The following is a 25226-nucleotide window of genomic DNA, read 5'->3' on the forward strand; positions in this document are numbered from 1 at the left end:
TCACTTTGCTTTATCTTGGCCAGGTCGCAGTTGTGAATGAGAACTTGTTCTCAACTGGCCTACCTGGTTAAATAAAGGCTAAATACATTATTTTTTTAAAAGTACAAGACCTCCATGTTACTGTGATTATCAGCCCATTAGCAGGGATCTCATTGATCAAACTAGAAGCTTCAATCTCTCACACACACGCTGCTGCATTAATTTAATCAGAGAATACAGATAGGACATTGATTATATTGATTAAAAGGCGTTCTAATGAGTGACCTCTGAACTCCACACACAGCTCTTATCTACTTAGTCTACATCTATAGGCATTCTTCAGATACTACAGAGTATGTGGCCTGTGTGTTTTTGTGTTATCCAGTATGCACGTATTCCATTCAGTCCCTCGCTTATTTCCTTCCCTGAGCACTGTGTCAAACTGGAGCTACCTCAGGGAAACCAACAGTGAAAGTGATTTTAGAGGGAGAGAGTGAGCGTGACACACTATCACACAAATGACTGTTTGTTGGCTATTCAAAGCAGCCCTGATCCCCATAGATACTCTATAGTACACAGACAGTGGCTTTTGGGTCAGGAGTGGTTTTCGAGTCATCATAGTAGACATGATATCAAACTGCAAAGGGAATGTAATTACACAATACACTCTAATGACTTGATAACTTGGCTTTCAATCCAATAATCATCCATTGTTTGTGATCACCATGACACATAAAATTGTGAGTCATTAAATCACATGAATTGAAGAAAAATCTGTATGTATGCTCATGCTGTGTTTGCATGACTTGGCATGTTTCCTATAGCAATATTGTCATGTACTGTACTGTCGCTGTTGTAAATCTTTTGTTTCCCTATCAGAGGCAGTCAGTGGAGAGAGGAAACACTGTACTGTTAATGTAATTCACTGACTGATTCAATGATTTACCATGGCCCTCTGACCTACGTCACTGTAATAGTGCTGCTAATATCAGGGCTATAGTGTGTGTGTGTGTTTTAGTGCTGCTAATATCAGGGCTATAGTGTGTGTGTGTTTTAGTGCTGCTAATATCAGGGCTATAGTGTGTGTGTGTTTTAGTGCTGCTAATATCAGGACTATTCCAAGGTTATACCAGGTGACTTATGTTAGAGGAACTGACTGAGGCTGTGGTGTTTCACATCAGAGCTGGGAAGACAACATTTTGGGTTGTGTGTGTTTCCTCCTGAGCTCTTTGACTATGGGAATTTGAATGAGGGCCATTTGAAACAAACCTCACTGGTTTTACTCCTATGCTGAGCCCTGTGCTGTGGAGTGTGTTTTTAACTGTGTGTGTGTTTTGAGTTCAGTGCGGGGGACTGCCTATGTGGATTTGGTATAGAGAGTGTTGAGGTTGATCAGATGATTTTGTTTGTTGTGTTGAAGTGACAGAAGTTAAGGACATATGGCTTTTTTCTTTGAGGCTGTGTGCGCCATTCGCTCGCTCATCTCACCCCACGATCATCATGGTAAAGTTGGTTCACTGTGTCTATCTGTGTTGTGTCTGTCCATTTCTGCCTGTAGTCAATGTATTTGATGTGATTGATTCATGCCTTCCTGGCATTTTATTGAAATTGTATTTTAACTTCTGGAATGGTGGTGTTATTATGTGGGCATTCTGAAATGGTGAGATTTGTGACCCTTGTGTAAGGTCAGGTCCATAATTATTGGCATCCTTGATAAAGATTAGCAAAAAATAAATAAATAATAATAATACAAACACTGAGCTATATTGTATGCAAAAAATAAGTTTTACTTATATTATTTTATACTAATACATTTGCTCAAAGATGTAGTTTTCTTTAACACGTAATATTTATTTTATTCTTCAAATACAGAGGTCAAAATGATTGGCACCCTTGTTGTCTTGGACCATTACGCCTCCATGCAGAATCTTTCCAGATTCAGACGCCCTGTTCAGTTCAAACCACATATTTTCATTTGGATTCATGTCCAGAGACTGAGATGGCCATTGGAAAAATATTGATTTTGTGATCAATGAACCATTTCTTTGTGGATTTTGATTAGTGCTTAGTTTTATTGTCTTGGTTCTTAACAAGGGCCCCAGTACCCATATCTTAGTTGTTTTGTATTACTTGTTAAACTAAATCTATTTCTCTGAGCAATTGTATTAGTATAAAATATAATACAAAAATAAATAATTGCATGCGATATTGATCAGTATTTGTATAATTTATTTTATACATTTTAGCTCATTTCCATGAAGGGTGCCATAAATTATGGACCTGTCTGTTTTCTCTATAAAATTACCCTCTTCAGTTGGGAGAGTTGATCCTCTTACGTGACGTTGTCATGTAATAGCATGTCAGTTGTGTGTCGTTCATGTTAAAGTTGGCCCATCTAAACCCGTCAGTCTCAGGGGTAGTACTTATCTACTCCATTGAAAAGTAATCGCAGGTTAGACTTGCCTGGGTAAGTATGTCGCCGCTCAACTGGAGAATCTCTCATGGACCGACTGACAGACATAGGAGAGTATTGATTTTGTGCGTGTTGGCAATGGGGGAGATTAGATTGTCAGAAAGCATTAGCTGATTGTGTGTGTGAGAGCGGATGTTTGTGTGTGTGTGTCCTTTGGGAAGGCAGTTATTACCACTGAGCGCTAGTGGAGCTTGGGGAAGGGGCCAGGGCCTGTGTTAAGTGGACTGACCCGTTTTCAGTTTTCACCACACATTGCACAGCTGCCTTCTGTAAATGGTATTTTGCTTGTATAAAGTACAAAGGTAGGCTATAGGCTTATCACTTCTCTATCTCTTCACTAGAAAGGTAATAATTCTTCACGCTCCACCTGTCTTCCTCTTCCCTGTTTGCATTTGTAATTTGTTAACGTACACAGAGCGCTACGATTATTGACTCTCTTCCTCCTCTTCCTGAATTTCACACACAGCCTCCTTGCTATGTTAGCCTACAGAGAATGGCCTCTCACTGTATATACACAATGGGTTTCTGAGGCTATTTCTCCCTTTTTTGTTGAAATTAATTTAAATTAACTGTTGAAAATGAAATAACTGATATGCTTACACTTTGTCATTCTTGTGAGGAATGTCTAGAATGAGGGATGCACATGTTGATGTTCTGAATACCACTGCTGTTGCAAGATGATAAATCAGAATAGTTGGAGAATGCCTCAGTAAGCTTTAGAGTAGATGTTCAGTTTGAATAGACAACAGATCTATTGCTTGACTAAACAGTAAGTACATTCTGCCTCAGTAATTACACAATGTGGGCAGTCCTGCGTCATTGGAACAGTCGGACCAGGGTCTCATGGACTTAAGGCACGGACACACCGGTTGGGTTTTCCGCCCATAATTTGTAAAGAGACTCTACATGTAGAAATGGGCGAATTCAGCAGTCAGACGCCCACCGACAGGGTGGTCCCTAAAACCCACCGCTCCTTCAGCAAGCGATTGAACGTAGACAAACGGCAGACTGTAATTTGGTGCGATGTGTTTTCTCCTTTTAGTTAGTTGGACTCATGTCTCTGTTGACCATTTAGAGCTCCTGAAGTAATTTAACATGATGACTGCTCCGGACTTGGATTCTCTTTAGGAATGGTACTACTGTTCACTGAATTTGTTTGTATTAGTTAGCCTAGCTCTACAATGTGTGTTGGTTTCAGAGTTGTCTCTTTCAGTGCAGTGCTTCAACTAGCTCTGTTCTAGCACCTCTCTCTGCCCTGTTGTTTTAGTCGTCCATCACTACAGATAAAGGCCAGTCTCTCACGGTGGCCTTTCCCTCTGGCCTTTACCATACAATGAATTAGTGATGCACCAGCTCAGTGTTTACTGGGACTTTATGGTTGTTTATGGCGGACGTCTTTATCTCCTTGACCTACTACACTTTCTTTATTCTCCCCAATTTCGATCTTGTCTCATCGCTGCAACTCCCCAACGGGCTCGGTAGAGGCGACGGTCGAGTCATGCGTCCTCCCGCCAAACCGCGCTTCTTAACACCCGCCCACTTAACCCGGAAGCCAGCTGCACCAATGTGTCGGAGGAAACTCTGTTCACCTGACGACCGAGGTCAGCCTGCAGGCGCCTGAGGTCAGCCACAAGGAGTCGCTAGAGCGCGATGAGTCAAGTAAATCCCCCCCTGTCCCCTCCCCTAACCCAGACGGCGCTGGGCCAATTGTGCGCCACCCTATGGGACTCCTGATCACGGCCGGTTGTGACACAGCCCGGGATCGAACCTAGGTCTGAAGTGACGCCTCAAGTACTGCAATGCGGTGCCTTACACCGCTGCGCCACTCGGGAGTCCGGAAGCCTGTATGTTTTATCTGAACGCAGAGCAGTGCCAGACGTACACACACACAGCCTTTCTGGGAACTGGTCACAGTTGTTCACTTCATTTTTCCTTAATGAAGAAGCCTCTTAATGAGTGTTTCCCAGGCAGTCAGGCAGACATTTCTAGGTTATCCCTGTCTGTCTGTCACAGCTACACATGCCCAATTAGGATAATCAGTTAAACAGAAGATGATTGTGACCATGATTGTGTCGCTCTTGCTGCTGGTGAGTCTCTGATCCACCTCTACGCAGACGACACCATTCTGTATACTTCTGGCCCTTCTTTGGACACTGTGTTAACAACTCTCCAGATGAGCTTCAATGTCATACAACTGTCCTTCCATGGCCTCCACCTGCTCGTAAATACAAGTAAAACCAAATGCATGCTCTTCAACCGGTCGCTGCCCGCCCGTCCAGCATCACTACTCTGGACGGTTCTGACTTAGAATATGTGGACAACTACAAATACCTAGGTGTCTGGTTAGACTGTAAACTCTCCTTCCAGACTCACATGAAATATCTCCAATCCAAAGTTAAATCTAGAATCGGCTTCCTATTCGCAACAAAGCATCCTTCACTCATGCTGCCAAACATACCCTCATAAAACTGACCATCCTACCGATCCTTTATTTTGTAAATGACATCGCCAAAGTAGTCTCCAATACCCTACTCAATAAATTGGATGCAGTCTATCACAGTGCCTTCTGTTTTGTCACCAAAGCCCCATATACTACCCACCACTGCGACCTGTACGCTCTCGTTGGCTGGCCCTCGTTTCATACTCGTCATCTACAAGACCCTGCTAGGTAAAGTCCCCCCTTATCTCAGCTCGCTGGTCACCATAGCAGCACCCACCTGTTCCACGCGCTCCAGCAGGTATATCTCTCTGGTCACCCCCAAAACCAATTCCTCCTTTGGCTGCCTCTCCTTCCAGTTCTCTGCTGCCAATGACTGGAACGAACTACAAAATTACAAATTCTATAATTTAGCCCAAACAACTACCGCTTCCCCTACTGTATTTATTTTGCTCCTTTGCACCCCATTATTTCTATTTCTACTTTGCACATTCTTCCACTGCAAATCTACCATTCCAGTGTTTTACTTGCTATTTTGCGTTTACTTCGCCACCATGGCCTTTTTTTGCCTTTTACCTCCCTTATCTCACCTCATTTGCTCACATCGTATATAGACTTATTTTTCTACTGTATTATTGACTGTTTGTTTTACTCCGTGTTGTTGTATGTGTCAAACTGCTTTGCTTTATCTTGGCCAGGTCGCAATTGTAAATGAGAACTTGTTCTCAACTTGCCTACCTGGTTAAATAAATGTGAAATTAAAAAAACTTCCACACTCACACATAATGTTCTCATGCTGACTAACTTTTATTGAGACATATAAAAGTCACACAGACACATGTTAGTGCAGAGCGATTAGTGCTTTTTGAGGTTGTTTCGGTTCTAATTTATTTATTTATTGTACATTAAATGCACTATGCAATATGTGGGTTGAATTCCATAACAACACAGAATAAAACGATTAATAAAAGTCCCATGATGGTAGTGACTGCCCATTACGGCTCACTTGTTAACCATCATTTATTCACTTTACTTTTATAAAATATTTCAGTTATTGTGTAGTATATATTACATTTGTTTTATTTGATGACTTTATTATTTTATTCCAAGTAATCATCTCCATAGAGCTGCTGCGTCTGCTGTCTGACAAAATCCCTATTTTTGTAGATTTTGTAGAAATAAGGCATACTTTTATGACTGCTGAATACCAACTATCAATCACAGATCAGGGGTTTCCAAGCCCCCCTTCCAGCATTGGGGAACATCCCGCTCCCCCCACGTCTATTTCTATGGGAACAAGCACTTTTAATTACAAACTGTTCACACCCCTCTTGTTGTTTGAGAGGAAAAAAAGAAGCTCAATTTCCTATAATTCTACATATTTTGTCCTGGGGTGCAGAGAATTGTGCAGTTATAAAGCTAATGTTCTTGCAATTTTATACATTTTGCCATGTCTAATGTGTGTCCATGTGATATTTGAGTGACACAAACATTACAACAAAATCTATGGGCTAAAAAAAACAACTAAAAAACATGAGCTGACATGGGCTAGTTGATCCGGACATTTCTTACAAATTATAAATAGCTCTCGAAGGTATGCAGTGACTGATGTGATTAGGAAAACTGATGATGTACTATCTAATTTCGAAATTGCACCATGTAATAGTAGAATGCACAAATTTCAAGAGTAAGTTGAAAGCTGGACAGAGTTGGGAGAGTAGACCACTACCTGGAAAAACATTATCTAAGTCAGAGATATCTCGCAAAGTAACAGCTGCTCTCTGTATCATCTCACATTCTCGCATTCTTGTCTCTTCCGTAGCAGGCTTTAAAAAAAACAGACCGGACAAGTAGATGCGCAATGGATTATGGTCATTGTCATTAGTTTAGCACATAAAACGTGGTAATTATGTGGAATATTGTCCTGTTGGAAACCACAACACACTACTAAATTAGAGTTAAGGCTGGATCTGATTTCTCTCACAGAAAAAAACTAAATGAAAGTATTATAGGAATTTCATTCCTCTGTTCTAATACCCAATTAAAATTAAACACGGTCAATTAATAAGAATTTGTAAGACCCTTATTTTATAGAAATAGACAGAGCCCGGTCTTAAAGTCAAATAGCAGCCTTTATTCACGAGAGTACTGCTCCTTACACATTTTACCACAGGTTATAAACTGAAAATGACGTCAGCGTTTTCTAAATGTTCTGTCTCTTCTTGACACTGGTAGAAAGGCTCTATAGTTCTCAAGCCTTCCCTCCTCGCCTAGAGCCAAGGTCAGACAGTGTAGATAAGCATTCTAGTCAGTCTGGAGAAATAGTTAATTCATTTCTACCAAGGAACAGACAGTCATTGTTCTAAACTCTTGACCACATTCACACACATTATATTCAGTACTGGGATCAAGAAAACTCATACACATGCAGAATAGTATTCTGATTAGTACATATACAGTAACATAATCGTATTCGGATTAGTACATATACAGTAACATAATAGTATTCTGATTAGTCAGTCCTGATTGAAGTGTATACATAATTAGTCATCATTGATAAAAATTCCCTTAACAGAAAGTCAAATAATTTGAACCGACATCGGTCAATTATTCTGAAAAAAATATATAAACGCAACATGCAACAATTTCAACAATTTTGCTGAGTTACAGTTCATGTAAGGAAATGCCTGCCCATTCCAAATATGCCTGCCCATACCAAAACCTCACCGCCACCATGGGGCACTCTGTTCACAACGTTGACATCAGCAAACCACTAGCCCACACAACGTCATACCCGTGGTCCGCGGTTGTGAGGCCGGTTGGACGTTCTGCCAAATTTTCGAAAAATCCGGAGGCAACTTATGGTACGGAAATGAACATTAAAATTTCTGGCAACAGCTCTGGTGCGCCAATTGCATGCTCCCTCAAAACTTGAGATATATGTGACATTGTGTTGTGATAAATCCACACATTTTAGTGGCTTTTTATTGTCCCCGGCACAAGGTGCACCTGTGTAACGATCATGCTGCTTAATCAGCTTCTTGATATGTCACATCTGTCAGGTGGATGGATTGTCTTGACAAAGGATCAAATGCTCACTAACAGGGATGTAAACAAATGTGTGCACTAAATTTTTGAGAAATAATGGAAAATGTCATCTTTTCTTTCAGCTCATGAAACACAGTAGTTTAAAAACCGAAAAATAACAGGTATTTCAGTTAATCGCTCAGCACTAACACACCTACAGAAACTTCCACACACAGATAGAAACATAGATGCGCGAGCACAGACACAAACAAGCACACACGGATAGACACACACAGACACAAAGGAACACACACACACAGCAAAGAACATGCAAATGGGAACACACAGATAGAAACACAGACAGACCGGCAAACCTAAAAACGAAGAGCGGTGGAGAGCGACAGTAAAGGCCAGCGTGTTTGTGTGTGTTGGAGAGCTGCAGGCAGTGTCGTGATAGAGGAGAGCGAGAGAGCATAGGCCGACTGGCTGACCTACATTCACCCCAATCCCCGTATTAGATCCCCTCAACCCCCTCCCACTGGATACACCATGATGGGTAGGTGGTGGCAGTCCACAAGTTAGACTGGATTTTCAGCTTATTCTATGAATCTTCCAACTGGGAATTCTGGAAGAGCAGGGAATGTTGGGACAGTTTGTTGGGAATGTTTGACTATCTATTTATCTTTGAGGCCGTTATCCATTCTCCATCTTCATGTAGCTCTGTCGGATGATATGGCGATTCTCTCCCAAGCATGCAGGCCTCTAACTCTGTAGATAATATAAGGAAAGAGAATACATTTGGGCTATGTAATAAAAACTTTAGACTGTAACTTCGTAACATAACGATAGTTTTGGTCATGTAGTGTACATAATCCTATGTTGACACCTCAAATCTCATTCCAAAATCATGGCTATTAATATGGACTTGGTCCCCCCTTTGCTGCTATAACAGCCTCCACTCTTCCCGGAAGGCTTTCCACTAGATTTTGGAACATTGCTGCGGGCACTTGCTTCCATTCAACCACAAGAGCATTAGCATTAGAATTTTTTTTTCTACTGTATTATTGACTGTGTGTTTTGTTTATTCCATGTGTAACTCTGTGTTGTTGTCTGTGTCGCACTGCTTTGCTTTATCTTGGCCAGGTCGCAGTTGCAAATGAGAACTTGTTCTCAACTAGCCTACCTGGTTAAATAAAGGTGAAATTAAAAAATTAAAAGTGAGTTTGGGCACTGATGTTGGGGGATTTAGGCATGGCTCGCAGTCGGTGTTCCAATTCATCCCAAAGGAGTTCGAAAGGGTTGAGGTCAGGGCTGTGTGCAGGCTAGTCAAGTTCTTCCACACCGATCTTGACAAATAATTTCTGCTTTGTGCACAGGGCCAGCATCATGCTGAAACAGGAAAGGGCCTTCCCCAAACTGTTGTTACAAAGTTGGAAGTACAGAATCGTCTTGAATGTCTTTGTATGTTGTAGTATTCATATTTCCCTTCACTGGAACTAAGGAGCCTAGCCCGAACCATGAAAAACCGCTCCAGACCATTTATTCTAACTGCACCAAACTTTACAGTTGGCATATGGCATTGGGGCAGGTAGCAGTCCCCTGGCATCCGCCAAACGCAGATTTGTCCGTCGGACTGCCAGATGGTGAAGCGTGATTCATTGCTCCAGAGAATGTTTTTCCACTGCTCCGGAGTCCAATGGTGGCGATATTTACACCACTCTAGCCGAGCTTGGCATTGCGCAAGGTGATATTAGGCATGAGTGCAGCTGCTCGGCTATGGAAACCCATTTCATAAAGCTCCCGACGAACAGTCTTTGTACTGACGTTGCAGTCTGGAACTCTTTAGTGAGTGTTGCAGCTGAGGACAGACACATTTTATGTGCTACACGCTTCAGAAAGAGGAAGTACATTAGAGTGTCTAGTTTGAGAAACTGATGCCTCACAAGTCCTCAACTGGCATCTTCATTAAATAGTACCCTCAAAACACCAGTCTCAATGTCAACAGTGAAGAGGCGACTTTGGGATGCTGGCCTTAAGTTCCTTGCTAGCATAAACTTATCTTAGATTTTTTTGATATCTTATCATAATCACTAGTTAACTACACACGGTTGATTATATTACTAGGTTAACTAGCTTGTCCTGCGTTGCATATAATTAATGCGGTGCCCGTTAGTTTCTCATCGAATCACAGCCTACTTTGCCAAACGGGTGATGCTTTAACAAAAGCGCATTCGCAAAAAAAGCACAATTGTTGCACAGATTTACCTAACCATAAACAACAATGCCTTTCTTAAAATCAATACACAGAAGTATTTTTTTTTTAAAACCTGCATATTTAGTTAAAAGAAATTCATGTTAGCAGGCAATATTAACTAGGAAAATTGTGTCACTTCTCTTGCCTTCATTGCACGCAGAGTCAGGGTATATGCAACAGTCTGGGCAGCTTTGCTTACTAATTTGCCAGAATTTTACGTAATTATGACATAACATTGAAGGTTGTGCAATGTAAGAGCAATATTTAGACTTAGGGATGCCACCCGTTCGATAAAATACGTAAAGGTTCTGTATTCCACTGAAAGAATAAACGTTTTGTTTTCGAAATTATAGTTTCCGGGTTTTGACAATATTAATGACCAAAAGCTCGTATTTCTTGTGATTTATTATATTATAATTCAATTTATGATTTGATATTTCATTGAGCAGTCTGACTGAGTGGTGGTAGGCAGCAGCAGGCTCGTAAGCATTCATTCAAAAAGCACTTTACTGCATTTGCCAGCAGCTTGCTGCACAGCGCTGTTTATGACTTCAAACCTAACAACTCCTGAGATTAGGCTGGTAATTATAATGTGCCTATACAAACATCCAATAGTCAAAGTTAAATTAAATATAAATGGTATAGAGAGAAATAGTCGACGTGTCATAATTCCTATAATAACTACAGCCTAAAACTTCTTAACTGGGAATATTGAAGACTCATGTTAAAAGGAACCACCAGCTCTCATATGTTCTGAGCAAGGAACTTAAACGTTAGCTTTTTTACATGGCACATATTACAATTTTGCTTTCTTCTCCAATACTGTGTTTTTGCATTATTTAAACTAAATTGAATGCTTATTTATTTGAGACTAAATATATTTTATTTACGTATTATTTTAAGTTAAAATAAGTGTTCATTATTAATTCAATATTGTTGTAATTGTCATTATTACAAGTGCGTATCTATCTATCTTCAACAATCGGTATTGACTTTTTTTGGTCCTCCAATAATCGGTATCGGTGTTGAAAAATCGTCTTAGGTCGACCTCTAGTACGTACGGTCACTGTGGGGACGACGTCATCGATGCACCGATTGATGAAGCCGGTGACTGAGGTGGTATGCTCCTCAATGCCATTGGATGAATTCCGGAACATATTTCAGTCTGTGCCAGCACAACAGTCCTGTAGCTTAGCATCCGTGTCATCTGACCACTTCCGTATTGAGCAAGTCACATGTACTTCCTGCTTTAGTTTTTACTTTTAAGCAGGAATCAGGAGGATATAATTATGCTAAGAATTTTCCAAATGGAGGGCGGTGAAGAGCTGTGTGTGGATTAATGGTGGTCAAGAGTTTTATTTTCTCTGGTTGCACATGTTACATGCTGGTAGAAATGAGGTAAAACTGATTTAAGTTTGCCTGCATTAAAGTCCCCGGCAACTTGGAGCGCCACTTCTAGATGAGCATTTTCTTGTTTGCTTATGATCTTATTAGAGTTGTTTGAGTGCAGTCTTAGTGCCAGCATCAGTTTGGTTGTAAGTAGACGTCTACGAATAATATAGATGAGAACTCTCTTGGTAGATGGTGTGGTCTACAGCTTCTTCAAGTTCGAGGTTAGTAAACTCTGTTCTGATGTCCAGAAGTTATTTTCGGTCATAAGAGATGGTGGCAGCAACATTATGTACAAAATAAGTAAACTCCCCGTCATGTGATTTTCCTTGACATATTTTACTTACCAGACACCACAATGGCAATATTTTAATAGCCAATACTGGCAACGATGACAGGCTGCTGGCCTCATGTTTTATTACAAATCAATGATGCTGTATTAAGATTTACACTGTGAAATATAAAAGGGTACATAGGGCTTCACATGAGTCTGAATTTACCAGTCATGTACAGAAGGTTTATGTTTTGAATAAGCAGTGCTTAATGAAGCATATAAAGCCATATGGCTGCAGTTATAATGGCTCTATAGCCCTGTGCTCAGTCAGCTGGCTCTCATGCCCTTGTCACCCAGCACAACAGATGGCATGATGCGTTGCATGGCAACACAGGCAAGCCCCTGTGGTGTATGGGGAGGACATAGTAGTTGAGTGACAGGTGGGTGGTCCATTAGCTGTGTTGTCAACCACGTCAGTGACTGACACATGGGTTGGTCCCGCCCCTCTGGGTCCGGTTCATATTAGGCCTCTTGTCTATGTAGGCCTATATGCTATTGAGGATTTAAAATTCTCTCCGACACTGCTTTAATTTTCAATTTGGTCATCATAGCTAGATCCTTTCAATACTACTGTGTGTTGTGGAGAGAGGCTTTCTAGCCAGAGTCTCTCTAGCTGAAGGGCCTAGACATTAATAATATGCATACCACCGTGCTCCACACTCTCATGCTCCAAGTGCATTCTCCGAGCCACGTAGCCATATTGACTGAGAATGGACGAACCCATTTACTGAACCTTCCTCCATCTAGCCAGGACAATGGCAATAGAGATGAAACAAGATATACAGAAAGCAAATTTTTACTTTTTTATTTTACCTTCATTTAACTAGGCAAGTCAGTTAAGAACAAATTCTTATTTTCAATGATGGCCTAGGAACAGTGGGTTAACTGTCTGTTCAGGGGCAAATGTTTTACTTCATACTGTAACTATCAGCTAGCTATATGTGAATTGTAATAATGTAGCTAACTAGATAGTATAACAGGCAAAAATGTAATAAAACCAATGGTATCCAAGGTAGAGGTCAATTCTTCGTGGGTAGCTAGCTAAAAGTTATTTTGTAGGGGGCAGTATTTTGATGTTTGGATGAAAAACGTACCCAAATGAAACTATTTCTCAGGCCCAGAATCTAGAATATGCATGTAATGGTCAAATTAGGATAGAAAACACAACACAACAAAATATTGTCTGTTAGTATAACAGAACTGATATTGCAGGCGAAAACCTGAGGAAAATCCAACCCGGAAGTGCTGTTTTTCCTGAAAGCTCTCTGTTCCATTGCCTGCCTTCGCTCCATTTAAAGGGATATCAACTAGATTCCTTTTCGTATGGCTTCCACATGTTGTGAACAGTCTTTAGACATAGTTTCAGGCTTTTATTTTGAAAGATCACATCGCGTCATTGTATGGCTGGGTGCCAGCAGCATTTTGCATGCGCAACAGCTTGGAGCAGACATTTTCTCTTTCTCTCCTATTGAAGAAGCTACAGTCCCGGTTGAAATATTATCGATTTATATATTGTAAAAACAACCTGAGGATTGATTATAAAAAAAGTTTGACATGTTTCTACGAACTTTACGGATACTATTTGGAATTCTCGTCTGCCCGGACATGACCGCTCGAGCCTGTGGATCTCTGAACATAACGCGCCAACCAAATGGAGGTATTTTGGATATAGAATAATCATTATGGCACAAAAGGAACATTTATTGTGTAACTGGGAGTCTCTTGAGTGCAAACATCCGAAGATCATCAAAGGTCAGCGATTCATTTTATTGCTTTTCTGACTTTCGTGACCAATCTACTTGGCTGCTAGCTGTTTGTAATGTTTTGTCTGCTGAGAGAGATGTCCTTACATAAATGCTTGGTATGCTTTCGCCGAAAAGCTTTTTTGAAATCTGACACGCCAGGTGGATTAACCTCTAGTGTCGAGCAATCCCGTATCCGGGAGCGTAATCATAGCCTCAAGCTCATTACCATAACGCAACGTTAACTATTCATGAAAATCGCAAATGAAATGAAATAAATATATTCACTCACAAAGCTTAGCCTTTTGTTAACAACACTGTCATCTCAGATTTATAAAATATGCTTTTCAACCATAGCTACACAAGCATTTGTGTAAGAGTATTGATAGCCTAGCATAGCATTAAGCCTAGCATTCAGCAGGCAACATTTTCACAAAAACAAGAAAAGCATTCAAATAAAATAATTTACCTTTGAAGAACTTCAGATGTTTTCATTGAGGAGACTCTCAGTTAGATAGCAAATGTTCATTTTCTCCAAAAAGATGATTTGTGTAGGAGAAATTGCTCCGTTTTGTTCATCACGTTTGGCTAAGAAAAAACCCTGAAAATTCAGTCACTACAACGCCAAACTTTTTTCCAAATAAACTCCATAATATCGACAGAAACATGGCAAACGTTGTTTAGAATCAATCCTCAAGGTGTTTTTCACATATCTATTCGATGATAAATCATTCGTGGCAGTTGGGTTTCTCCTCAGTAGCAAACGGAAAAGTACTGCAGCTGGAGATTACGCAATAATTGCGACGGAGGACACCAAGCGACCACCTGGTAAATGTAGTGTCTTATGGTCAATCTTCCAATGATATGCCTACAAATATGTCACAATGCTGCAGACTCCTTGGGGAAACGACAGAAAGTGTAGGCTCATTCGTGGCCCATTCACAGCCATGTAAGGAGTCATTGGAACACAGCGCCTTCAAAATCTGGGGCACTTCCTGTTTGAAATTTCATCTACCTCATCTACAGGTTTCGCCTGTAGCATCAGTTCTGTGGCACTCACAGACAATATCTTTGCAGTTTTGGAAACGTCAGAGTGTTTTCTTTCCAAAGCTGTCAATTATATGCATAGTCGAGCATCTTTTCTTGACAAAATATCTTGTTTAAAACGGGAACGTTTTTCATCCAAAAATTAAAATAGCGCCCCCTATATCCAAGAAGTTAACAACAAGCTAAGCTGTGTTTTGCTATATTGTACTTGTGATTTCATGAAAATTTAACTTTTTGTAATATAATTTTAATTTGGTGCTCTGCAATTCAGCGGATGTTGACGAAAATGATCCCGCTAATGGGATGGGTGCATCAAGAAGATAACAGTAGTAGCTAGCCAGTTAGCTCTATTGACTTACTATGGGCTTGCGACCTATGCACACTACAGTGGGTATTGTAGGCACCCAATACCCACAGTCTGTTTCATTTTGTCTTAGTTACATCTTACAAAACAGTACATTGGTTATGTACAGTACCAGTCAAAAGTTTGGACACACCTACTCATTCAAGGGTTTTTCTTTATTTGGACTATTTTCTATATTATAGAATAATAACGATGACATCAAAACTATGAAATAACACACATGGAATCATGTAGTAACCAAAAAAGTGTTAAACAAATCAAAATATATTTTATATGAGATTCTTCAAAGTAGCCACCTTTTGCCTTGATGGCAGCTTTGCACACTCTTGGCATTCTCTCAACCAGCTTCACCTGGAATGCTTTTCCAACGGTCTTGAAGGAGTTACCGCATGTGCTCAGCAGTTATTGGTTGCTTTTCCTTCACTCTGCAGTCCAACTCATCCCAAACCATCTCAATTGGGTTGAGGTTGGGTGATTGTGGAGGCTAGGTCATCTGATGCAGCACTCCATCGCTCTCCTTCTTGGTCAAATAGCCCTTACACAGCCTGGAGGTGTGTTGGGTCATTGTCCTGTTGAGAAACAAATGATAGTCCCACTAAGTGCAAACCAGATGGGATGGCATATCGCTGCAGAATGCTGTTGTAGCGATGCTGGTTGTGTGTGCCTTGAATTCAAAATAAATCACTGACAGTGTCACCAGCAAAGCACCATCACACCACCTCCTCCATGCTTCATGGTGGGAACCACACATGCGGAGATCATCCGTTCACCTACTCTGCGTCTCACAAAGACACGGCTGTAGGTACCAAAAATCAGACCAAAGGACAGATTTCCACCGGTCTAATGTCCATTGCTCGTGTTTCTTGGCACAAGCAAGTCTCTTCTTCTTATTGGTGTCCTTTTAGTAGTGGTTTCACACAGTCTCCTCTGAACAGTTGATGTGTCTGTTACTTGAACTTTCTGAAGCATTGATTCGGGCTGCAATTTTTGAGGCTGGTAACCCAAATGAACTTATCCTCTGCAGCAGAGGTAACTCTGGGTCTTCCTTTCCTGTGGCGGTCCTCATGAGAGCCAATTTCATCATTTGTGACTGCACTTGAAGAAACTTTCAATGTCCTTGAAATTTTCTGGATTGACTGACCTTCATGTCTTAAAGTAATGATGGACTGTCGTTTCTCTTTGCTTATTTAGCTGTTCTTGCCATAATATGGACGTGGTCTTTTACAAAATAGGGTACAGTATATTCTGTATATCACCCCTACCTTATCACAACAAAACTGATTGGCTCAAATGCATTGAGAAGGAAAGAAATTCCACAATTGAACTTTTAACAAGGCACACCTATTAATTGAAATAAATTCCAGGTAACTACCTCATGAAGCTGGTTGAGAGAATGCCAAGAGTGTGCAAAGCTGTCATCAATGCAAAGGGTAGCTACTTTGAAGAATGTCAACACTTTTTGCTTCCTACATGATTCCATATGTGTTATTTCATGATTTTGATTTCTTCACTATTATTCTACAATGTCGAAAATAGTAAAAACCCTTCAATGAGTAGGTGTGCTAAAACCTTTGACTGGTTCTATATGTGCTTTTGTGCTTATTCAATGCCATTACTGAGGATACTTATCTAGTAATGCCACGGCTAATCTGTATTGTAGTAGTTATTCTGTAGTAGTCTATAGCCCTGGATAACATACTAGTTTTTGCACTACAGTATTCATTCAGCTGTGTCCAGCTTGTTGTGGGGCAGGTTCAATCTATCTTGTCCAGAATGTCCAGCCTACACATTTCCCACATTAGTTCCCTTCTCGCTCTCTCTCCCTCTCGCACTCTCATTGTCCACCCTCTCCCCCCCCCACCCTCTCTCTCGCTCTTCCCCCCCACCCTCTCTCTCCCCCCACCCTCTCGACCCACCCTCTCCCTCCCCCCACCCTCTCGACCCACCCTCTCCATCTTACTCTCTCTCTTCAACATGGGTCTGTGTTTCCCATCATTCTTTATGCACTGTATCCTAACCCTTCTCCTCTCTCTCCTTCAGATTTCAACTATAACACAGACGGGTATGACGGTGATGCAGCAGAGGATCATAAGAGTCAGGACGGTTCAGAGACCATGCCCTTCATAGACGAGTCCCCCACCATCTCCCCCAGCCTGTGTGCATGCGGCCCTGATGGAGATGCCATCTCCCCTGTCCCACCAGAGGACCTGCTGCCCGGGGTGAGTCCCATACACACATGCGTTTACGCACAGACACTAGGGGTGAAAGAGTTGACAAAACTCACGGTACGATACAGTAGTGTCACAGTTCGGTATTTTATACAGTGCCTTGCGAAAGTATTCGGCCCCCTTTTGAACTTTGCGACCTTTTGCCACATTTCAGGCTTCAAACATAAAGATATAAAACTGTATTTTTTTGTGAAGAATCAACAACAAGTGGGACACAATCATGAAGTGGAACGACATTTATTGGATATTTCAAACTTTAACAAATCAAAAACGGAAAAATTGGGCGTGCAAAATTTTTCAGCCCCTTTACTTTCAGTGCAGCAAACTCTCTCCAGAAGTTCAGTGAGGATCTCTGAATGATCCAATGTTGACCTAAATGACTAATGATGATAAATACAATCCACCTGTGTGTAATCAAGTCTCCGTATAAATGCACCTGCACTGTGATAGTCTCAGAGGTCCGTTAAAAGCGCAGAGAGCATCATGAAGAACAAGAAACACACCAGGCAGGTCCGAGATACTGTTGTGAAGAAGTTTAAAGCCGGATTTGGATACAAAAAGATTTCCCAAGCTTTAAACATCCCAAGGAGCACTGTGCAAGCGATAATATTGAAATGGAAGGAGTATCAGACCACTGCAAATCTACCAAGACCTGGCCGTCCCTCTAAACTTTCAGCTCATACAAGGAGAAGACTGATCAGAGATGCAGCCAAGAAGCCCATGATCACTCTGGATGAACTGCAGAGATCTACAGCTGAGGTGGGAGACTCTGTCCATAGGACAACAATCAGTCGTATATTGCACAAATCTGGCCTTTATGGAAGAGTGGCAAGAAGAAAGCCATTTCTTAAAGATATCCATAAAAAGTGTTGTTTAAAGTTTGCCCCAAGCCACCTGGGAGACACACCAAACATGTGGAAGAAGGTGCTCAGGTCAGATGAAACCAAAATTGAACTTTTTGGCAACAATGCAAAATGTTATGTTTGGCGTAAAAGCAACACAGCTCATCACACTAAACACACCATCCCCACTGTCAAACATGGTGGTGGCAGCATCATGGTTTGGGCCTGCTTTTCTTCAGCAGGGACAGGGAAGATGGTTAAAATTGATGGGAAGATGGATGGAGCCAAATACAGGACCATTCTGGAAGAAAACCTGATGGAGTCTGCAAAAGACCTGAGACTGGGACGGAGATTTGTCTTCCAACAAGACAATGATCCAAAACATAAAGCAAAATCTACAATGGAATGGTTCAAAAATAAACATATCCAGGTGTTAGAATGGCCAAGTCAAAGTCCAGACCTGAATCCAATCGAGAATCTGTGGAAAGAACGGAAAACTGCTGTTCACAAATGCTCTCCATCCAACCTCACTGAGCTCGAGCTGTTTTGCAAGGAGGAATGGGAAAAAATGTCAGTCTCTCGATGTGCAAAACTGATAGACATACCCCAAGCAACTTACACCTGTAATCGCAGCAAAAGGTGGCGCTACAAAGTATTAACTTAACCTTTCTGATCTCCCCATCCCGGATCCGGGTTCGTGAATACAGACTCAAGCTCATTACCATAACGCAACGTTAACTATTCATGAAAATCGCAAATGAAATGAAATAAATATGCCATCTCTCAAGCTTAGCCTTTTGTTAACAACACTGTCATCTCAGATTTTCAAAATATGCTTCTCAACCATTGCAAAACAAGCATTTGTGTAACAGTATTGATGGCTAACGTAGCATTTAGCATTAACATTCAGCTGGCAACATTTACACAAAAAAACAGAAAAGCATTCAAAAAAATCATTTACCTTTGAAGAACTTCAGATGTTTTCAATGAGGAGACTCTCAGATAGCAAATGTTCAGTTTTTCCTGAAAGATTATTTGTTTAGGACAAATCGCTCCGTTTTCTGCGTCACGTTTAGCTATGAAAAAACCCCTGTATCCAGGATTGTGTAAATCTATCAGCAAGCTCATTAGCATAACACAACGTTAACTATTTATGAAAATCGCAAATGAAATGAAATAAATATGCCATCTCTCAAGCTTAGCCTTTTGTAAACAACACTGTCATCTCAGATTTTCAAAATATGCTTCTCAACCATAGGAAAACAATCATTTGTGTAAAAGTAGCTAGCTAGAGTTAGCATTTCGCGTTAGCATTTAGCGTTAGCATTAGCGTTAGCATCCAGCACGCAACATTAACAAAAACATAAAAGCCTTCAAATAAAATCATTTACCTTTGAAGAACTTCTGATGTTTTCAATGAGGATACTCTCAGTTAGATAGCAGATGCTCAGTTTTTCCAAAAAGATTCCTTGTGTATTAGAAATAGCTCCGTTTTATACATCACATTTGGCTACCAAAAAAAATCCATAAATTCAGTCCTCAAAACGCAAACTTTTTTCCAAATTAACTCCATAATATCGACTGAAAACATGGCAAACGTTTTTTAGAATCAAGCCTCAAGGTGTTTTTCACATATCTCTTCATTGATACATCGTTCTTGGATACATGCTTTCTCTCCTGAATCCCAGGAGAAAATGACCGCACCTGAAGATTACGCACAAATTTAGACAAAGGACACCGGGCGGACCTCTGGAAAATGTAGTCTCTTATGGCCAATCTTCCAATGATATGCCTACAAATACGTCACAATGCTGCTAAGACCTTGGGCGAACGACAGAAAGTGTAGGCTCGTTCCTTGCGCAATCACAGCCATATAAGGAGAGAATGGAAAACAGAGCTTCAGAAATTCTGCTAATTCCTGGGTGATGCATCATCTTGGTTTCGCCTGTAGAATGAGTTCTGGGGCACTTACAGACAAAATCTTTGCAGATTCTGAAACTTCAGAGTGTTTTCTTTCCAAAACTGTCAAGAATATGCATAGTCGAGCATCTTTTCGTGACAAAATATCGCGCTTAAAACGGGAACGTTTTTTATCCAAAAATGAAATAGCGCCCCTAGAGCTCTAACTGGTTAAGGGGGCTGAATAATTTTGCACGCCCAATTTTTCCGTTTTTGATTTGTTAAAAAAGTTTGAAATATCCAATAAATGTCGTTCCACTTCATGATTGTGTCCCACTTGTTGTTGATTCTTCACAAAAAAATACAGTTTTATATCTTTATGTTTGAAGCCTGAAATGTGGCAAAAGGTCGCAAAGTTCAAGGGGGCCGAATACTTTCGCAAAGCACTGTATATGCAGGCCTCAGCGGATCATGCAGCCCTCAGGTTCATTACAAATAAGAAACGTCTAATACATCATTGTGATCCCTACAGCGCTGTTGGCCGGTCGTCATTGACCTTGCGTAGGCTTAAACACTGGTATACACTGATTTATAAGGCCATATTGGGTAAAATGCCATTTTATCTCTGTTCTTTTTTAGTCAGGTCAGTAAATACATATCAATTATGGTCACATTCTGATTTGCTTCTAACAGTGCCAAAAATTAGAACAGGTCATGGTAGAAATAGTTTTAGTTACTTAGCACCGTGGTCCTGGAATTCTCTCCTGAACATTTTAAAATGTGATGATCTAGTTTTGTTGGTGGAGTTTAAACACTTGATCGATGTATATACCATATAGTGTAATTGTTTTTAGTCCAGCTGTTTTTAGTCGATGTTTGTGTTTTTAATGTAATATGTAATTGTTGTACTGTCTGTCTGTTTATAGTTTTGTTTAATGTTGTGTATGTAAGTTATTTTGTCTGAAACGTTGTTCCCCCTGCTGCTATTGGATCAGGTCTCTCTTGAAAAAGAGATGTTCTCAATGACAAAAACCTGTATAAATAAAGGTAAAATAAAAAAAAATCTAATAAAGGTAAAAATTAAAAATAAAAGATGCCACCATTGTATTCAGGATCATTGTTTTCATAGGCAGGACCATGGAAACTGATGGAATGCTCTGTGCATTTCAGTGTTGTGACTGTTTTGAGAGGTTTGCACACTTTGATGACTTCCTCTGCTTGTTTGTCATTTTCAGACTAAGTCACAATATCTTTGACATTGTTCCTCACAGCTTGATCAGTCAGTGTAGAATACAGCTCAACTTTCTGCTCAAGGTATCTCTCAACCATGTCACAGCTTGATCAGTCAGTGTAGAATACACCGCAACTTTCTGCTCAAGGTATCTCTCAACCATGTCATGGCTTGAATTCCATCTAGTAGGGACATCTTGGATTAGTTTGTGGTTTGGCAGCTCCAACATCTCCTGTTTTGTCTTGAAAACATGTGCAGAAGTTGTGCTTTTATGAAAGAAGGATACCACTTTCCTGATCTGTCCTATGAGGTGAGAGATTGGATTCACTGTCATTGCTTTTTGAAATGCTAGATTAATAACGAGAGCAAACCATCCTGTCTGTGGAATCATTACATTACCCCCCTCCAACTTCCACACTGCAACTACTTCCCTTAGCTCCTCCCCCAAGTTTACACTGGTGTGACTCCTCTCAATGGGACGTGTTTGAAACACATGGCTGTTTATCTCCCACTCTGCCGTAATGAAATGAGCCTTACAGTAAGGTAGCTCTCTGTAGCTCTAGACGTCCAACTGTTTGTTGTTAATCCACCACTCTAATAGGCTATCAGCAATGAACAGAGTCTACATGTTGTAGAAGTTGTATCCACCACTCTAATAGGCTATCAGTAATGAACAGAGTCTACATGTTGTAGAAGTTTTATCCACCACTCTAATAGTCTATCAGTAATGAACAGAGTCTACATGTTGTAGAAGTTTTATCCACCACTCTAATAGTCTATCAGTAATGAACAAAGTCTACATGTTGTAGAAGTTTTATCCACCACTCTAATAGTCTATCAGTAATGAACAGAGTCTACATGTTGTAGAAGTTTTATCCACCACTCTAATAGGCTATCAGTAATGAACAGAGTCTACATGTTGTAGAAGTTTTATCCACCACTCTAATAGTCTATCAGTAATGAACAGAGTCTACATGTTGTAGAAGTTTTATCCACCACTCTAATAGTCTATCAGTAATGAACAGAGTCTACATGTTGTAGAAGTTTTATCCACCACTCTAATAGTCTATCAGTAATGAACAGAGTCTACATGTTGTAGAAGTTTTATCCACCACTCTAATAGTCTATCAGTAATGAACAGAGCCTACATGTTGTAGAAGTTTTATCCACCACTCGTTGGTAATCCCCGTTATAGTTTACAGGGAAACCGAAATGTTGCCAGACGGCAGACCTGAATAATACTGGGGGGTCTTCTAGTTCTGGCTCGCTATGTTGTTCCTTTGCATTTAGCTAACTTCTAATTCCTTCATAAGCTAACGTAAACTCGTACATCGCCTTGGTCTGTACAATTGCCCTTATTTTATTTTCAATACCATTGTAAAGCACAATTTCTCCCCTTTCCAACAGAATCAATTACATGACCTAAACACTGCCTGTTTCTGCATAATTCAAGCAGGCAATGAGTCCAGTCTGGTCTTTTTTTTTAAATGGCGGGTGGGGAAGCGAAACTAATGCGTGATAGTGACAAGGAGAGATCAGTGTGGGAAAATTGCTTTTTTTCACTCGATCTGTCCAACTTATCACCTTATCGCCTCTAAAATGTAAATAAAACACTATAAAGAGTTTATATAATGTGTGTGTCGAATTTTAATAGATTTTTTTAGGGCGGTGCTAAAGGATGAGAGGAGTGCTACACCTGGTGGAGAGAGATTGTAAGACAGAAATAGTTGCTTTATGCGTGCTGTATGTTACGACATGACACGTCTAGATGTAACGGAGGGTCCGATTCTCCAAGACTATAGAGCCATTACCATGTCGATCAACACTTGAATAGAAATCTAGTTCACACCCCCGGTTTTGACGTCAACACAGTCGCTACAGTCCCATTAGTTTTCTTTGTAGCCTCGTTTGAATGTTGCGGTTGCGCACATTTGTATGGAATGGGGTGAGTTTACGTTAATTGCTGCTACGACGGTCTCTCAGCTCTGTTCTCGCTGGAGTGAAATAACTAATGAGCAGAGCTGCATACAGCTACGAGACGAAACAACTTCATAAAATAAAAAAATATTTTGATATTTAATCTATACGCCAGTGGTTTATGCAATAATTATTTTTTTTACAATGAAATGTGTATATATATTTTCCTAGCTATAATATATGATTAATGTATTATTCGGTTCGCAGTGCGTACCGAACCGTGGACCCTGTACTGAACGGTTCAATACGAATACACGTAGCGTTTCACCCCTAACTGGCGTAAAGGACAGTATTGCAGAGGTGCACAACTCCGGCTTGCAAGGTCTGGGGCCGGGTTACTTCTTACTCCTGTCAGTGCTTTTGCTGCAAACACTTCTTATTCCTACTGTGAGAGTAATTAATTGTGGTCACAACCAATGTCCCCTCTAATATTTTTCTGCTGAGCGCAAACTTGAACGTTGTGAAACATCTGTGCAACTTCTAGTGCGTGTTTACTGTGTACACTGAGGCTGTAACTACTTTAAATTGTAGTTTTAAGTGGCCAATTAGGCTAGAGTGGCTATTTGATCATAATGTAGGCCTACCACAGTGGACTCGCATAAAAAACCATGGAGAAAATGCATCCCATAAGATTTTAACATGGAAATAGGAGTTCTATTATTCAGCCTACAGTAGCAGCCAATGTGTGGTGTTCAATGTAGGCCTGCATTCCATGAGACTTAAACAAATAAAATATGCAGGGCATTGACATGTTTATCCACTTGTCCTTCAGAGAATGAGGTGACTGTAAATGTTGGTGTGTTGTTTGAAGCAAGAAACCACCAATAAAATGCATTATTTTTCCCATACCATTATTACAGAAAATCTGACACATTATGCTACCTATTGGCTACTTCGCTCATCCAAGCCTCTCTCAAAATACAACACTGCCCCTTTAGGACAAAAACAGCTCTACCTGACTCACTTTTCAAAGATGTCGAGAAATGTACACGTTTTGTGCTTTTGTAGGAAGCAACCACTCCCCTATTGCTGACTACAAATGATCTAGAACTGGGCTAATAACTCACTAACTAGCAAAGGATATGAACAACATGTGCACACGTGGCTACATGTAGCTCTTGTTTTGATCTCAACTGATGGCGAAACTCAAGTCACACCACATTATTGTACACAAATTCATGTTGTTATTCCTATGAACAGAGAAAGTGAAATATTCCTCGATATTAGAAAAACCCAAGCCTCTAATAATAACAGCAACGCAAGCCCATAGATGCACTTTCCTACTCATTCATTACTGCTGCAGTGCTTATTGTAGTGCTGAGTGGAAATAGGAAGAACACACATTTTATGGGTTATGAAAGCGTTGAATACAAAATAACAACTTAAACATGAACTTACTCATAAAACAGCAGCTCTTTACTGTATTTGTTGAGTCTCTGTAGTAATTTTTTAAAAACGTTTTGAAATCTCACAGTATCAACTTTTCTGTAGCTTTATTTTATGTGTGCTAAGTTATGGTAGACATGGTAATCTGAGCCATCCGATTGGCCATCGGTAGGCCTATGGTGCACTTGATTTTATCTCTTGGCCCGCTGAGAAGGCGCAGGGCAGCTGAATTGGGTGCACCTACCAACATCAGCCGAGACAAAAAAAAATAGGAACAAGGCTTTATCATTGGGTTTTTTACAGAAATGTTTGGCGATCGACTAGGAATGCCTTGGAGATTGACCGGTTGGTGACCACTGCTCTAGAAAGTTGAGTGAAGTTCAATCTTGTGCATCTCTCTGTGGGCTGATATTTCTTCTGCACAGCAGTCCCAGAGAGCTGCGCGACAGTCTCGGGGGACTGCGTGTCCACATGCAGTTTAGAGGGAACATTGCTCACAACTGCACTTCAAAACACAGTTTGAGAAGAAAGCCACAATGTTTGTGGGAAATGAAGTCCTCCACTACCCACTGATGATACAAATGACTGTCTTTGGTAATATTGAGCCTACTTCCTGT

At 40.6% G+C, this 25226-nt stretch overlaps 1 protein-coding gene across 4 annotated transcripts in view; it reads left to right on the plus strand.

The window, feature by feature from the left end:
• abr (ABR activator of RhoGEF and GTPase) overlaps nt 1-25226 on the plus strand; it is a 225502-nt gene that overhangs the window by 59364 nt on the left and 140912 nt on the right. For all 4 annotated transcript variants that reach the window (XM_036937431.1, XM_036937432.1, XM_036937433.1 and 1 more), the window contains exon 2: nt 17087-17265. In XM_036937431.1, coding sequence (XP_036793326.1) covers nt 17087-17265 — 179 coding nt within the window. The remainder of the gene's footprint in view (nt 1-17086; nt 17266-25226) is intronic.

This window comes from Oncorhynchus mykiss, chromosome 12 (genome assembly GCF_013265735.2).
Source record: "Oncorhynchus mykiss isolate Arlee chromosome 12, USDA_OmykA_1.1, whole genome shotgun sequence".
Classification (NCBI taxonomy): domain Eukaryota; kingdom Metazoa; phylum Chordata; class Actinopteri; order Salmoniformes; family Salmonidae; genus Oncorhynchus; species Oncorhynchus mykiss.